The sequence below is a fragment of the Hippoglossus hippoglossus genome, chromosome 1 (assembly GCF_009819705.1).
Source record: "Hippoglossus hippoglossus isolate fHipHip1 chromosome 1, fHipHip1.pri, whole genome shotgun sequence".
In the NCBI taxonomy this organism is placed as follows: domain Eukaryota; kingdom Metazoa; phylum Chordata; class Actinopteri; order Pleuronectiformes; family Pleuronectidae; genus Hippoglossus; species Hippoglossus hippoglossus.
In genome coordinates, this window is record NC_047151.1 from 13,817,225 (window position 1) to 13,835,573 (window position 18,349).

Sequence of the window (18,349 nt, forward strand, 5' to 3'; positions counted from 1 at the left end):
TGAAAACTCTGGAAGAGAAAATAACACCTGACTCATCTATAAAGAAGCTGCTGACATTTGTTATTTCTCATTTTGTAGCAGCCTGAAGTCTTTTCTCCCTTACAGGACCCACATGATGACTCTGGTTTTCCAGTGATCTGATTAGTCAGTAGTTCTGCTCGGGTTAAGATCTGTTATATCCAACTTTATTAGGCCAGCAGTTCAGCTACATATAATCCAGCTTCGAAGGGCTGGGTATTCGGAGATAAACCGGAAGTTAACTCAATAACCGCAAATACTGCTTCATAGTACAGGAGTATAGGTACAGGTGTGGAAGCTTAGCTGGAGTCAGGTGATTGAAGCCACACCCACACGTACGCACACAGACGGCGACAGAGGACAGAGAGAGACAGATTTATTGAACTCCGGATATTCTCCCGACATTCTGTATTTTGGCTGTATTTGAGAAGGCACGTGTCCGAATGACAGACTCCGGATTTTCCTCAGTTTCTTGGAGTCACTCCACCCTACTATATGAACTCCGGAGAAAGTCCGAATGAGCTCATGTGAGCACGAGTAAACTCTTGAGTCATGACACTGATGCCACCATCTTGGGGCCTGATACCACAGGGCTCCTTCAGACGTCAGAGCCTTACACAATGTCAGACAGGAGGTTTTTATGTTGGGGCTGATCGGTGAATAAATCTGATAAAATGTTGTCTCTCAAATATTTGGCACCAAGACTCCACGTTGTCCTTCAAAACAACACCAATGCATGGCTTGGATTGAACACTGAGCAGCCTAATCCTGCAAGATAAGGCACAGTCTCCAATTGGGATCCGTGCGTAAAGGCGCGTCAGCGGCGGACCTCTCCACCCGCCCGCCCTCTCCTGTATGTGCGCTCCCATTTGCTTCTTATATATCATGGTCGTGCGTTCTCGGGACTCTCAGCATCCCAGTGAAGTGCACATCATCGAGCTCAGCGGACTCACACAGCATATCTGCATCTGCGCCGCCTGCAGTCCCACTGTGTCATCACGCACCGAGAGCGAGCCGCGCAAGAGCAAAACGCACTCAGGGAAACTGAGACCAGTCGACTCCAGTCTTTTTGGACGACGCGACCGCGGGTCAGACGGACGGTTCCGGGTTTTCTACTCAGGACAGAAGCGCTATTTTTACCGACGACTGCGTGAGGAAGGAAACCCCGAGCATGAAGAAGACTCCAAATTCAGGTACTGATGTCTATAAAAATCATTCTATAATATACAATAGATTACATCTTTGTAACAGGAACAAAAATAAATGTCATGGAAATAAAATGTGACCTACTTTTGTCACAGGGTTAATTATATTATGAAATACACGTTTCTGCATGTCAAAGTAATACCACACTGGGAGTATAAAGAATATAAAGCATATATTATTCATGCAATAAATGTATAATTTAGATGACTCTCCGTGTTACAACTTTTACTGCTCAGGAGACTGTTTATCTTTCACTTGGAATAACATATCTGCTGAATTTTCTCTTTAAACTTTATTTCTGTTTATCTGGAGGTGTCTTCTTCTCTCCCTTTCCAACTTGTCAAAATCTTTAACTAAATCTTTACCCCTCCGCTATCCTGCACCAGCTTGTTTTAGCCGCTGGGCAGCACCCAAGGGAGCACCTAGGGGTTCCCTGGCTATTAAAGCCTGATGTGCATCATCATCCCCATCATCATCTGTCCTTCTCAGCCTGACCTTCTGTATGGATGAACTGGCCCCTCCAGGCTACAGTGCTGCACATGTGTTGGTGTGTGTGTGTGTGCGTGTGTCGGCTCAATCAAACATTTAAGAAGTTTGCTCACTCATGATGTCAATGTGCATGTTTTTGTGTACACGTTTGCTTCCACCCTGCACAACACAATATAGTGTGCAATTTGGGGTGTTATACAACACAACACATCTCTGGCTTTGCTCTGGGACCCATCTGTGTGTTCTCTCCCCCTCCTCAACATTTAGGAATACAGGATGGGCTCTGGGGAGAAAAATAAAGCACACTAGATTAAACAGACACAGAAATGTGGCACAAGCTGCTGAGGCTTTTGTTGAAAACAGGACACATATTTAACACTCAGTGTGAAGAAAAACTCGTGTTCACTCATGCCATAAAACACAAAGCTAATATCTATACCTGTATTAAAGTTATTTGAGACAAGTCCAATTCAAAATGTCAGAAAGAAGTTGTGGGGTCTTTAAATGGTGACAAAGTGATATTAGAACATTTTCTCCTCAAAATATGTAAATAATGATTTTTATATTGAAGGTTTTTGGCAATGCAAGGGTTTTATAAGGTTGGCTTTTGCTTTCAACTCATGTTGTTTAACAGTTGTCATATCCTCATTTCAGCATCTCGGAGTGCATCGGCTCCGGGCTGACGGAGAATTAGCCTCTGGGAGCAATGGACAATATTCTGGGGTCTTCTGTCTTACGTTTGCCATATCCTGTTTACTATCAGACATTTCCCCACACAAACAGTCATACTTTTTGTCACTGTTTTAGGTCTATCAACAGCATATGAATGCAGATAAATTTAAAAAAGCCGGTAGCTGATGCATTTCAGTCAAGTGTTCCACATCTTTTCCTCTCCACATGGACTGTTCACTTGAAGCCAAAGCCTGCTCAAACATGACTGGTCAAACGGAAACCCAAAAGATTTCTGTCCCTCAAATCTATGTTTTGCATATTCACATTCTGAGTCTGTTTATAGAGATTAACTTAAGTCTAGTCTCAAGTCTTTGTTTTAAATTATCGGTCTTTCTGTGGCATCACGTTACATCCACATTTGATTTTCTGCAATCTTAGCATTTATCGTCAGAAAATCCGGATTATTAACCACGTGCATTGTAGGCTCGACTCAAGCTTTAAGGAATCAGTGCTCGACCTTTTATGGAATAGAAATGGGGGGGAAAGGTCACACTCAGAGGTGAGGCACTGGCCTGTTTAAGGAGTCTTATCACTAACTGTCAGTTGCTTTCTCTGGATCTCCTCAATGCTGCACCTGCACTGACGCATCACTACTCTGCAAATGCACTTAAAACTGTCTGTGTTGTCTTTAGGCAGTGGTGGATTGATGGCTCAGTAGGTGGTCGGACTGCTGTGGAGGCTGCTGGTGGGTCGGTGCACTTCAGTTGTGCAATATCAAGTTTTCAGCCTTGTGTGTCACTGTTTTTTCCCCAGATAACTAAGTCCAGATGTTAATTTACTGTCCAGGAAGGTTAGAGGACAGAATTGTCCATCACTGCTGACTAATTTATGCTGAGTACTTTAACTTTAAGATCTTTAGGCACTTTGATCATTAGGCAGTGTGTTAGTCACCCCTCTCTCTCCCTATGAGAAGCCAAACTGTGACACCAGGCGGCCGCACTCCATCCGCGTGCAGTTCAAAGCTAAGCGAGGCTCCAGCAGTTTTTTTTTAACTCAGCATCTTGACCTCAAGGTGTCAAATTATCTTTCAGGCTGGAGCATTTCATGGCTGAACTGATAGAGAACCCAATTAGCAGGAACATTTTCCCCTAATGAAGATGGTTGTCCCGTCATCTTTTCTTCTACGATTCTCTACTTCAAACGTTTGAGTTTGTGTGGGCTAACTCAGGGTGCGATAATGCCAGAGTTCGCAGACAAGGCTGTGGAGATGTGTATCAAGAGCAGCTATCACCTGCTGAAATAGAACGCACAAACCAAGGAGAGAGAAATGCCAAAAAGGCACAAAATAAACTCTAACCAGTAAAACCTGCTTTTTTATTTGGGAAAAGCCCCGTGCTTGATTTTACTCTCAAAGTGGGAACATTGCGTTTTCCTTTCGTAGATCACTAACAAGAAATATCTTTTTAACAAAAGACCAGTGAGACTTTGAGCATTGGGCCTAATGAGCTGGATGTACCCATTTTGCTCTGTAGTTGGTGGCCGAGACCAAAAACAGAGCTAAAAGAGAGAGAAAGAGTGAACTGTAACTGAGTTGTTTATGTTTATGAGCACTGTATTAATTATTCTTAAGATTTATTAATTTAACAATACAATCTAAATAAAAGGCTGTAAATACCCACATTAGAAATACTGTGACTAAAACCTACTTTTTGGAAATACCCCTTAGGTTTTACATCCTCTTATGGAAGAGCCCCTTTGATATCATGTAGGACTCTGGTCGATTATGTTCTTTAGCAGTGTATGTATTAATTATTCTTAAAATATATTTATTTAATGGTGCAATTTAAGGAAAAAAGGGGAAAATATCCACCATGAGTTACCAGAGACCGGATATTTGTCTTTTTCAAACAGTATATTGGGATTTTATATAAACTGAAAAGAATCTAAAAAATGTCTGTAAATACCTACATCAGAAATGCTGTGACCAAAATCGACCCTGCAAAACCAGCTCTTTCCTTTTATTTGGAAATATCCCTTAGTTTCTACATCCTCATTTGGAATTATTTTTTTAGATCTCTGCTTTCTCAAGTCATTCGTGCTTAATTTTACTGTCAAAGTGGGAACATTGTGTTGTCCCCTCTTAGATCACTAACAAAAAATATGGTTTTAGTAAAGTCCCAAGAGACCCGGAGCGCGTTGGACCTAATGAGCTGGATGTACCCATGTTGTTCTGTAGTTTCAAGTAACGGGAGACCCAGCGGAGTAAATGCACTCTGCCCCCCACTCTTTTTTTCCTTCTTTCTATCATCCTACGCATGAGAGGTCCCAGTCAGCTGTGCTATATATTCTCATGGTTGGGTCACTTTTAAGAACAGGCTCGTCCTCAGCTTCAATACACTCCTTTGTGTTGAACATTTGCTGGAGGCTGCTTACGTGAATTTGTTGGACCTTTCATCGTCGGCAGGACATTTGATAAAAACTCAGGGAGACGTTTTTGATGTTGACCTGTAGTTGTAACACCGGTGCCAGCGAACATGGCTTTGGCTTCATATATTTTCCTATGGCAGTGTTGTTTTTTTCTTCAACAAACCTCTTCACTCTATACTGTCACATAGACTTGGAACACTGACTATGCTGGATGTGACTGATTAATTCAATGACGTAACATCTCACAACTCTTCAGCAGACTAACGGGCTGATGGCCAGGGTTTAATAAACCGGATTAGATGTCGTGGGTGGCGTGCACAGACACACAACACTGACTTAGTGCATTAAACTGGTAAGTCACTCCTAACAAGAATAGGCCACTTGAATAAAACTGGTCCATTCTGCCTCCAAACACAAATATGAGCATTTCTAATAGCACTTAGATGCTTCAGTGTCATCATTATTTGAATATCAGTGACATTTTTGTCATGATGATATGATCATATAGTGGCACTGTTACCCAAATTAATGATTATATGCTAATTAGCAACAAGGTTAAAGTCATGGGATTGTGAAAGGAGTCATTTGAGCAGATTTTTCTCTGAGGAGGTGGTTGAGACCAAAAATGGGTAAAAGATATTGGACTGTGACCCATGAAGGGCTGTGGTTGATTATGTTTATTAGCAATGAGTGAGTTAATTATTCCTAACATTAATCAATTTATGTTCAAAATGTTCATCTTAAGTTACCAGAGCCCAAAATATGTTTAACCAACAACCCATAGGGATTAGATATATATTGAAATAAAAGAGAGAAAGGCTGAACTCATCATTTAACTCAACATCTCCCCATGTCTGTGTAGGTTTTCTCCAGGTACTTCAGCTTCCTCCCACAGTCCAAACACATGCAGATTTGCAGATTGGGTTATGTTATTTTGAGACTCTAAATTGTCTGTAGGTGTGAACGTGAGCGTGGTTGATTGTCTCTGTATGTTGGCCCTGTGATGCGCTGCTGACCTGTTCAGGGTGTACCCCGCCACTCGCCAAATGTCAACTGGGATTGGCTCCAGCTAAGAACAAGCGGTATAGATAAAAGTAGAAATACTAATCTATGTCCACAGCTCACCTTCCATCACTCAGAAACTTGCATCGGCACAAGACCAAAGCCAAACAGGTCACAAATCAGTACAGTCAAGACCCAGAGAATTCTCAGGGCTGTTCTCAAACTGGACTTGTCTTAAAAACGACACTTTTAGCTGCAGCCTCCGTCATCCATCCTCCCACTAAACCAAACCAGTAGGTCCCACAGAGAACCTGCAGATGAGCGAAGTCAATACAGTTCTTTATTTCCCTTCAACAATGGCTCCTCAGTGACAGCGCAGCTAGTTTCCCTTCAGTCTGAGTCATACATTGGCCCGGACTGTCACCACATTCACTACTGTTCCCTGTGAGAGTCGAGCTGTCTTAGGAGACCTTGCTATTCATTGGTGAGCCTCGAGTTCATCTACTACGTAAGTGTCAAACTGCCAAGCTCTCCTCTTTATATAATCCGTATCACAGTAAAACCTCTGCCAGGATTAGACCACCTTTACCGGTCTTCTTTCTTAAGTGACAAGTACAAAAGCTCACCGTCTTAGCCCACCAGTTCTGCCTTAGATACTGTTATTCAACAAAAGTTTCTCACATCCAAAGGTCTGAACTTTTTCCCCTTAGATAAACTTTCCCTCGGCTATTAGCCCTAATCCTCATCCTCCCACTCCAGGAAGTGACACATGGTTTTTGCTCTGTCTCTCATGTGGTTTTATCTCTCACTTTATCTCTCTTCACAGCTGTAAATTCCTATATCGGATTGAACTCAGCTTTGGGCTCTGAACTGCTGACCCGTGGTCCAACAGTGAATGTGTGCATGTCTTGTGTGTGCACGTGCACGCACAAAGTAGTGCTGGATGATGCAAGTGTATGACATCATCCGCCACTGTGTCAGAGTTTGGCTATATATAGAGATGGCTGATGATGACGTCTCAGCTTTAACAAAGCCGCCCTGTGAATAACATAAGGATGAAAACGGGCCATGTCACTGCTGGTTACCGTGATGAGCAACCAGCCAGTCGTGAATGATTTCTCTGCATGCTCATTAGAAAAACACCTGATGTTGAAAGCAGACGCCATCAGTCAAATGTCAGCTGATCTCGATGAGACGGTCACTTGGAATTTTGTATTACGGATTATTTAATGCACAACAAGGAATAACGTGTTTTGTCCCTTGTGATAGAGGTGTGTCTGTTTGTAGGCATGTATAGAAATCAAAAGAAATGTAAGCAACATATATCGGATACATTTATTTTGACTCTCAAAATGTGTTTGTCATAACAGACAAATTCCCCAACAAATAACAATTTGGGCTCTTTGCATGTCACCCTTTATTTATAGTTTTTGCATTTGCAAACATTTTCTTGAGGCGCCCAGACAACAGCTTTTCCAATGATTAACAAGTTCTGTGAACACACCATGTTCAGATTCAACTCATGATACACAGAGAAGCACTGGTACCCATATTCCCGCTAAGCTGCAGAACAACACCCATTACCAACTAGAAGAGTCCAACCAATTAACTTGCTAAATCAATCACTGATAACAAATATGTATCAGAGAATATGATAGTTGATATATATATATATATAACAACAGATTCCAAATACAAACATGTCAAAGATATGTTGAAACAATATTCAGATTACATCTTCTCTATTAAGCACTGATCCAATTTACTGACATGTATCTGGGTCACTGTTTTTTATGAACTACAATTAATGCATCCTTATCAGTAAAATCAGGCACTGGTTCTAGGCATCCATAAGAATGATACTGGTACCACACTCAAAAATCCAGTTTGCCTCCACCAAGAATACTTTTTTTTCTTCTCAGCAATCAAATCGGGAAATCAGAAACCTGAGATGCTAATGAATTATACATGTCCAATGCGTAATGTTCTGCATATTATGTAAATGAGTATTTCACACTCGTCATTTTGCGTTTTTCTGGTTCGCGCTTCTTTGCCAAACTCCACTAGAACAGAGCTCAAGTGTCAGGACCTCGCTCTGTGTGTGTCTGCGTGCACATGTCTCCGTACACATGTGTATGTGTGTGGAGTAAATGTAGACTGTCTGGGTTGGGGTTGTGGATTTAGACATCAGGAGCTTGGCATGCTGATTACAGAGTTCTGAAGCCACAGAGAACCACAGGAACTCTCTCTCCTCTCTCTCCCCTCCTTCTCTTTCCAGCAGCATCCCTCCATCAGTTCAGGCTAATTTGCTGGGATGGAGGTGAAAGCAGCAGGCCCGAGGCCCGATGTGGCCGGGCTCTCTGCATTATGATAATCAGCCAAATCCCAGGGCTTTGCTCCTCTCATCCATGCTCTATGTAAGCGTAACCTTACTCAATTAGCTAACGCACAGTTAAACACTGAGGGTTATAACAGAACAAAGCAGAATGAGGTATATTACACATTGTAGCAGACACTAAGTGCTGCTGACGGAATGTTGTTGTTCCAGCTTAACAAATTTCATATGGATTTGTGAAGCCAGCATTTCAGGCTGTTTTTATTCTTTCTCCAGTGCCACTCAAAACCCTAAAATGAGGTTTTACAAAAATCCTGCTGGGTGGATGAAAGATGCCGGACGTGCAGTGGCTTCTATTCTATCTGCAATATCCTCACAGTGTCCATATATTTATCAATTGCTACAACAGACCCCCGTCTTTCCTGAAAGGGATCTGGAACTTTGAGGATATCCTATTTTATGTAGTCTGCTGCCAGCTCCCTCTCACGTCTAATGATTACCTTATGGCGAGGAGGAAATAGCCAGCAGTTTTACCACAGCCATTCTGGGACGGACAGACGCGCAGACTGCACTACCAGCACTTTCACAGCCTCCGGCAGCCCAAATGACCCGAAAGTGGGATTTAAATTGTCAGAGAACGGGAAGAGAGGAGCCTATGTGAGTTATAACTTAAAGTGAAGGGGTTTTCTGTGATCCGAGTTTGACTGGAGTGGAAAGTGTGTGAGTGCGTTGAGTGTACATCTGTATTGTGTGTCTCATGAGAAACAGGGTCAAGTATTGGTTATCATGATGATTTTCCCTGGTTCTCGTTGCTGATTGGTGGAGTGTATCTCAGCATTGATGGAAAGTCGGGCCAGTTGCTGACTACACACCAGTAGAGTCTTGGGCCATGAGTTTAACCCGGCTTTGTTTTGACTACACCAGTTTTATGATCTGTGAAACATCTTCAGTGGTTGAGAATTTGTGTTGTGATAGACCGTACTAATGACAGAGGTCAGTGTTTTGTGAGGGACACTGGAGAACGTTGTGGTTCTCTCTCATTTCAGATTTTGTTTTACTTTTAGCCACGCTGACGGCACGGCTCAGTCCACTTTCTTCCAGGCTGAAATATCGCAACAACTGTTGGATGAATTGCTCATGCGTTGTTCCCAGAGGATGAATCCTACTAGCTTTGGTGATTTCCTCCATGTAGGTCAGATTTTGGATTTCAACTATTTCTCTCAGTTTGAGAATACAGCAGGAAAATTCCGGGAAAAAGTGTGGTGTTAATTGCTCTAACACATAATGGATGCAAAAGTATTGTTGTGACTATGTCGGACCTGGAAAATCTCCTGCTGAATTTTCCAGATTTCATGTTTGAAAATGTCTTTTGTTTAAGTGCAGACTCACAGAGACAGTAGCATTTCTGTAGAGACGACACAGAATGGGCTTCTGTCATGTTTTTCAGTCGTTCGTCTCACGTGTGTCTGATGGAATATATAGGACCCTATTTTAATCAATCGTGATGATGTCTAGGCGGCATGGGGGGGCAGTGCAGTGTTGGACTTCCTGTACTCCAGCTTCTTCTTACAGTCCAAGGACAGGGCGATTAGGGTTAGGTTAGTTGGAAACTTTGAATTGGTCGTTTGTCTTTGTATGTTGACCCTGTGATATACGCTGATGACCTGTCCTCTTGCCCAATGTCAGCTGGGATTGGCTCAAGCCCCCCTGTGACCCTCAAAGCGGTATAGTTAATCTATGAAATGCAACCTGTTTTTAAAGCCTCAAATCCATTTTCCTACAAATTACTACAGAAATTGTATTCCTGGCTCTGAGAGCTTTAAAAAGGAAAACTACAGCTGCGCCTGAACTCATCTTCTGTAGGCACAGAGGTTAGCTGCTGCTGCTGCTGCTGCTGCTGCTGCTGCTGCTGCTGCTGCTGCTGCTGCTCATGTGGCACATTCTCATCATTGCTCATTCTAATCTTGGGTTAGGGCTGAAATTACTGCCTGCTATGACACTGCAGTGTGATGCGAATCCCAATAATGTCAACATGAATATGATTGTAAATGGCCACGTTGCTTTTCATGATGTGACTTTCCAGCAGAAACCCATAATGTTCCAATTAGTGCTCAGCGAATCTCAAAGGGGTTTTCCTGACAGACATTTACAAATTGCATGTAACATGTTTACAATTCCCAGACAATCAGTCATACATTTTATTGAGTCCCGGCTCACTATGTCCGCTTAACCCAGCATGAAAGCAGTGATGCACCCCAGCATGAAAATACCACACCAGTAAATGAGAAGCAGGCTCAGTGATGCTACTTGGATTTACATTACATTAACATTTTGCATCATGTTGAATAATCTGATGTGACGTAAAAAGGAAAAGTGCATCAAGTCAGTGAGTTTATAAGAGAGGACCACAGCAGACCAGCTCCTCCATCCACTCCTCTCCCCTGTACTCGCTCTCATTCAGTGGGAACCATTTTTAGGGCCATGTGGATGCCATCAAGCCAGGCAGGGAAGTCTGATTGGAAAATTGAGATACAATCAGACCCTCTGATTCCCAGATTGCTTTAATGATACATACTTATTGTCTAATAGTTTCGGGATAACTCCTGAGCTTATTCTGGATTGTACTTCATGTTTACGACCATGACGTTTCAGAAATTAATTCCAGATTTAAAATTTAGCCTCACAGCTGTGGAATCATCCGAGTGATCTGTTCGAATAACCACAATGATTTAGGTTACTTGGTCGCTCATATTGTGGTATTTCCATCATTCGGTAGAATAGCACAGACAAAAAGAGAAGAGAAGTGAAATCACTTTGGATGAAGCGATGTGAGCACTGCGTTTATAAAGTGTATTTCCTGATGGTTTGCATGTGAGTCTGGGGTCCGGTTCTAAATTTGGCTTGTGTAGATGACTGATGTGAAGAATTGTGTCGTCCCTGTACATGCCCCAGGTTGGATGTGTAGGCTGGAGCAGCAGCAGGCGACATAAATGAGGAGGACAGTGTCTCTCTCTCTCTCTCTCTCTCTCTCTCTCTCTCTCTCTCTCTCTCTCTCTCTCTCTCTCTCTCTCTCTCTCTCTCTCTCTCTCTCTCTCTCCATATGTGGGTATGATGGAGACGAGGTGCGTGGAGATGGGGGCCACGTAGCAGAAGGGATTCATATACCTCTGCTTTTATGTTAGTGTCTGTGTTTACATCATAGTCTGCAGTATAACTCATAAATCCTCCCTTCTTCACAGCTGAGACTGACTTGTGATTGGTCGATCCCGTTAATCAACAAGACCTTGTTACCGCAGCTCCATTTTAAAATTGTATTTACTTGCTATTGATTGCACAGATTTCCTCCTTTTAAGTAGCAAAAGGAGACAAACTTTGCCATTGTAGTATAACAAACTAAATATAATGTAAATGATCAGTGTACTTCCCAGTAGTCATTTTGACTTGTTAAGATAAAGATAAACAATGGCTCTGTTTCATTCAATTGTCCCAACAAGCCATAACAGTTTGTCAGTGACTTGGCATGCACAGTACCAGGACCCTGAATCTGAAGCTAAATGGTATTCAGCCATCATGAATCTTATTATTTACACCCGTGCTTTTCTCAGTGTTACATTTCAAACTGGCTTCATTGAAAAAGGCCTATTAACACATGATACTTACTTATATCTAACACATCTGTCTATTTTTACAGTGGGGGCATCAACGGGTGTAATTAGTATACTGATTTAAAATGTGTGTGTGTGTGTGTGTGTGTGGTGAGATCTATTTCACATGAATTTTTCATCCCGAGGCCACAAGCAGCTCCCCTCTCCTCCTCTTCCTCCTCTCCTCTACTCCTGCACCTTATCTCTTTTCTCCTTCCCCTCCATTTACCTCTTTCACAATACTTCCCCTGCTCGCTCCTCTTCTTCTTCTTTTATCTTTTATCTTTTCCCCGCTGTTCCTTCTCCTCCACTGTGCATCGTTGCCCCGCAGGCATCCCTTTAGTGTTGGCTGGCATGCTGGTGAGTTTTTTGCTCAACGGTTATGTAACTAAATTTAGCATGTTTGAGTCACGCACACGGCCATAGGTCATGCTCTGAGATGACGGCTTACATTAATGTGCACCCCAAGGCTCACCATCCACTCTTAGTCAATGTGTGATGCACAGCTTTTTTTTTTGGTTGTGTGTGTGTTTGAGTTTGTCTCATGAGTGAACACGCGCACGTGTCCGTCTGCGCCTCATGACCATCTGCCTCGCTGGGTGCAAATGTAGGCTACACGTTCCTTCTATGTGTGCGTGTACGTCAGAGAAAGAGAGCGAGTGTGTTTGTGTGTGTGTGTGTGTCATCTATGTTGTGTTTTGGATGTACTGTCATGCAAGAAGAATCTGCTCAGATAGCCAGTTGAGTTTGTGTGTATCTGTGTGCAACTGGTTTTGTGCATGTTTGAGTGTTCATATGGATTCATGTAAGTGTGTGTGTGTGTGTGTGTGTGTGTGTGTGTGTGTGTGTGTGTGTGTGTGTGTGTGTGTGTGTGTGTGTGTGTGTGTGTGTGTGTGTGTGTGTGTGTGTGTGTGTGTGTTGTGGGAGGGTCTGGCTGTATCTGACCAGCAGGTTGGGATGATGAAGGGGGGAAGTGGTGAAAGGTATGAGTGAGGGAGGCGCTCTCTCAGTCTGATGAATTCCGTCCTTTACAAGTTTAAACAACCTAATTTAACTGCTGCAAAGTGTCTTATTGCACCAGGAAGCAATACAGATGATGGACACAAAAAATGAAATTTTCCTGAAAAGTAGTTAAAAATATATGTTATATGTAACAGTATATTATATATTAATAAAAAAGTACATTTGGGAAATGTAAACCCAAAATAGGTCACAAATTAAACATGAGTTTATGAGCTGCATTGAGTCAGTGTAGTTCTATTAATGTTTAAAACATAATAAAACAAAAAAGCAGAAAGGTCAGTGTCACTTTAAATATTTGGAGCACTGGACCGAATAATTAAGCAGCGACACGTGGATGATTTCTACCTCTCCAAAGTAGGTTATGAGATAATTAGGGATATTTATTAAAATAAATTATCCTTTGGCTTTATTTTTATATTGCAGGTGAAATAAGTAATGGACATTACTTATTTCACCTGCAATATCCATAATATTGATTGAGTAATTTATAGGTATTTTATAGGCCCTACAGAGTTATTAACACCATTCAATTATTTTTGTTCTAATTTGGGATGACTCTGTAGAGACAGGAAAAGTGAATATGCATGTTTGTTGTTTGTTGTTTGTGTTTGTGTGTGAACAAGCTGCCATTTGAACCCATGCCACTGCTCTTTGTTAGGTGGCCAGATGAGCGCACTGTGTCGCAGGTTTGAGTGTGTGTGTGTGTGTGTGTGTGTGTGTGTGTGTGTGTGTGTGTGTGTGTGTGTGTGTGTGTGTGTGTGTGTGTGTGTGTGTGTGTGTGTGTGTGTGTGTGTGTGTGTGTGTGTGTGTGTGGTGGGGAAGCATTGCCATTTAGCTTGAACCAAACAACATGGCAAAAAAGAAACTAACTTGCTAACAACCTAAACTAAATTATGCAGTAGTAGCTGTGCTCCATATGTACACAAAGACAATGGAAGCTACTCATGTATAAACGTATCTCTGTGTGTACTGTGATTGTGTGTTATGCCAATGCGGGTGAGTCAACATATGCATGCGCACATGTTGTGCATTTCATGTGTTTTTTTGACCCCGACCCTGTGATTAATCGTATTCCTTTAGTAAGTCTGGAAAATAACCACGAGACAGAAAGAGCCAGCAGGCAAAAGAGACATGTCTCTATTTTTAAAACCACACTTTTGTCACAGCACCAACGTTCCTGCTTTCCATATGGATCCCACACCAACACGGCTCCTTTAGGGTTTCTCTGCTTTTATCCTGGAATTTCTGGATTTACTTATCACCTGGAGCAGAATTGTGATTTTGGTCAGTGTCTGCACATGGTTGTACTTCAGCTGTGCACAAATATAACAAGGTGCAGAACCACGTAGAATACAGTATAGACCACACTCCATCAAATACACAGAGAGGACTGACAGTGAGGTGGAAGACACTCCTGGTTGCATTTATTATCTATTTTCATCCTTACGAATGAAATAAAACAATCTGAGGTCGACTGTCCAAACTTAAACGTCAGAGATTATTAATAAACTTTATGTGGATGTACTTATACTGTATAAACATCAGTATGTCATTTATGTACTTTACTTTAATTTTGACAGAATACACAAACACACACACACACTCACACAGGTTTGCTCCGCTATCCTTATTAGGACTTTGCATTGACTCCCATTCATACTCTGATTAGTATTTTATCTTTTATCTATAAATAGTTTCAACCATAACAATGGTTAAGAGTATGCCATACAATAAAAGTGAGTCTGAAGAAGAGACTTTAAACAGGAGCTTTCCTGTCTGAGAACTCCAGGCAGGGAGTCGTGATTTTGGAATTTTGGAACAAAGGGGGCTTAGCAAATCAGAGATTATAGGCAGGAGCCGGACCGTTCAAGGTTTTAAAAAACAAGCAGTAAAATCTTAAAATCATTTCTAAAACTCACAGGTAACCAGTGAAGGGCTACACGGATTGGTGGAATGTAATTTATGTCAATCCTTAACATAACAACAAACCACAGACCTCAGAAATGAAGATTTGCCTCTTTAGGACCAGGATTTGGGCCTTTTGTTTTTGCTGGAAAAGGTCCGAAAGAGGTAACACACACACACAGACACACACACACACACACACACACACACAGACACAGACACACACACACACACACACACACACACACACACACACACACACACACACACACACACACACACACACACACACACACACACACACACACACACACACACACACATGGGCGCACTGATAGAGAGAGTAATTTGTCATCACTGCTTGTTTGGAGAAACAACAGGTCCTATCTTTATCCAAGCACCGGCCTCACCCAAGAAGGAAAGATGTTCCTGTTGACTCCAGCTGCCTGAGTGAGTTTCTTTCCTCCTTGTAAGGTTGTCTTGCATTGTTGAGTGGGAAGAAAAACATGCATGTGGGTGTGTGACAGTTTGTTTTGGGCCACATTTGTGCTTCCTGCTAAAGCTACAGTGTTGTTGCTATGGGTAAATCTGAAAGACGTGGGTTTTGAGGAGGTATTTTCACAGTAAGAAAAGAAGAAGAGGAAGTGAGCTGTTGAGCTGGGCCTTCTCCTTCTGTGTGCGTGTGTGTGTTGTACTTGTGAGTTCCTCACTGAGACGATGGCTTGCTAAGTGGCCCTTGAACCTGTCAAGCTGCAAGTTAAGGGTCAGAGGCATGACTAGCGTGTGCGTGTGCGTGTGCGTGTGTGTGTGCGTGTGTGTGTGTGTGTGTGTGTGTGTGTGTGTGTGTGTGTGTGTGTGTGTTACAATTTACAGAATGATGATGCGTTAAGACTGTTGTGAAATATCAAATCATTTATCATAGAGCTGATATGAGACACTGAGATTATAGCACTTATTGTTACGTCTTACTGAGAAGTTATTCGTGCATGAAGTGACCAATGTCTGAACTTTCTGTAGACGATGATTGTGGGGGACATTCTGTAGCTCTCTTACATCCAGTCATCAGTGGTTTGAATAGTAGCGGTGATGATGACATGGTAGAAGTGTGTGTTGTTGGTGTGGTGCAGGACGTCCTGGTGGAGTTTGACTTGTGTAACAAGCGGACTGAGTTTATTTTCAGATCGGGACCTTTGGTCAAATTGGCTAAGGCTCTGTTTGACAAAGTACAGCTCTCATGTCTGGGGAGCACGTGTGTGTATGTGTGTGAACTTGTGCTTATATATTTACGAGGCTGGTCCTCACTTTTTCAAAGGGCTGTTTGAGGGTTATATAATAATAATAATAATGTTCAGTCACATTATGGGGACTTGTCTTCCTTATTGGGACACAAAGCAAGTTTTAGGTTAGGTTAGGGTTTGGCAAGTTGTAACTACGGTAAAGGTTTGCGTAAGTTTCCAGGAAACCACTGTAAGTCAATGTTATGTCCTCTGAAGTCATGGAGACATGACTGTGTGTGTGTGAGAGAGAGAGAGAGAGAGAGTGAGAGAGAGAGAGAGAGAGAGAGAGAGAGAGAGAGAGCGAGAGATAGAGAGAGAGAGAGCGCTTCAGTAATGAGGGAATAACAGAAAATACTAGAGAAAAGGAAAATGAAGAAAATTGCAGGTTGTGTATATTCTGGGATAAAATCCTGCGTCACATGAATGTGGGAGAGAGTGAAAAAAAAGAGGGACTCCATATGACCAGCATATGGCTGCGCACGTCTGCTTCACTCACTTGTTATCCTGACAGACTGAAGACATTAAAACTTGGAGGAAGTAAGAGCAAAGGGAGACAGAGGGAGGAGAGAAGGGAGGGTTAACAGAGGGGGACAGGGTGACTAAGTCAGGAGAAAGGGGAAGTCTTCATGAAGAGAAAAAGGGAGGGAAGGAAGGAGCAGAGAAAAAGCAGAGGTTACATGTGGTTATTTGAGGTAGCCGCTGAGTTATGGAGCGAGACAGAATAGCCGGTAAGTTGTGGCTCTTTTTTTTCCAAGTTATTTGGTCATTGAACAGTTTTAAAATTCATTTTTCGGAGGAGTTTTCTTCTTTTTCTTTTCTTTGTTGGAGGAGGCAGTGGCAGCAGTCGTCTAGAAGCCACCCTGCTTGTGTTTGCTTTGCAGGGTCAGTCGTTATAGAGCCCTCCTGTCTGTATAGCTGTGTGTCTGCATGTCGGCTTTACCTCTGATTTATTTCTCATGCGTCTCTCCTCTCATTCTGATTGAATGAACACACACTTTGTCTGAATAGCTATCATATGCACAGCACCAGTGAGTAAACCTCATGTGACGGGCTGTCAAAGACGACTTCCCAGAACGAGGATGCATAATCTCCCCCAGTGTGAAGTGGACGCTGCGCTGCAATTGGCCTCAGCCTCCTCGGGTTTGACGCTGACTTACAGCTGACCCACACACTGTATACACACAACTACGACCCGTCAGTGGAGTTAAATCTCCGTCATCACATGAGTGCAATTTCAGTTGAGAAGTCCAGCTGTCAGATTAATTCTGACTGACACCGATGGTTTATTTTAAGCTACAGGGGAGCAAGAGCGGAGATCGTGTGTCGGCTAATATGATTTGGTTTTTAACAGACACTTGTGAGGAATGTTTGGTTTGCATCCGTCTGTGTACTCGCTCTGCGTCTGTGTCCTCGCTCAGAAGCTCCTGCCATGGCTATTTCTCATCAGCGATTCTTCTTTAATCAGTTAACTTAATTAGTTTCTACGTGTCCTTTGTTTATTGTGAACAGAGACTCTACAGAACTGCTGCCCAGGCCCATATGTGTTCAGTCTGCACTGAGACGATTAGGACTAATCTAGCGTCTTACAGTGATTAAGGCCGGACATCAAGCTGAGCGACACTCTGCAAATTAGCCTTTAATTCGAGCGTTAATAAGATGGCTGAGCTGAGTGAGCCATATGATGCATACAGATGCACCGCACATCTATGTTTGCTGCCACCTGGGGGCAGTGTTGCAGTGTAATTTTGTCCTCTACCACACTGCCACCATTTCCCCTCAGTTCTGTGAAATGTTCCATGTGGATGATTCATATTCTGCAGAAGGAGGGATTTTTTTTTTCTAAATGAGGGATGGAGGGATTTAGTGAAGACTGACTCTTGTGTGGGTGAGGGAGGTGAGGAGGCTCAGCTTTATGTCATCTGTCACCCCTCTCGATTGAGGAAGTCCTATATGGGTCGAGCTGCTTCCTGGTTTCCAACCTGCGCTGCCTTGCTCTGTTTGTACATGTTGTCATGACGACAGCCGCCGCCGCCTTATACCCCCCCCACACCCCTTATCCCTGTGTTTTGATAAAGATAGGAGCAGAGGCTGTGGTGCATGGACGGTGTTTTCAAGTCCCTGATTGCGTGTGCATTCGAAACAGCTCCATCCTGACTCTTAGTGACTGCTCCACTCCTCTTCCACTCATGTTCAGGATTAAAATAATATGTTTGATAGAATGTGTCATCTGCCACGACTTGCCTGTATATGGCCATGGCTGATTTGTTATGATTTTTAATTGATGACGTCTTTAAAATACATCAGTGGGAAAGGACAGAAAACAAAGTATTCAGCCTGGAACTTAAAGAAAA

At 42.6% G+C, this 18,349-nt stretch overlaps 1 protein-coding gene across 4 annotated transcripts in view; it reads left to right on the top strand.

The window, feature by feature from the left end:
* The first annotated feature begins 355 nt into the window (after positions 1–355).
* sept9b (septin 9b) overlaps positions 356–18,349 on the top strand; it is a 77,214-nt gene continuing 59,220 nt past the window's right edge. The window contains exons 1-2 of one of the 4 annotated variants that reach the window (XM_034613407.1): positions 916–1,031; positions 1,068–1,211. In XM_034613407.1, coding sequence (XP_034469298.1) covers positions 1,190–1,211 — 22 coding nt within the window. In that variant the 5' untranslated portion in view covers positions 916–1,031; positions 1,068–1,189. Of the gene's footprint in view, positions 1,212–16,593; positions 16,727–18,349 lie in introns of those variants that run through there. The other 3 variants (XM_034613324.1, XM_034613234.1, XM_034613573.1) reach the window with 3 other exon arrangements.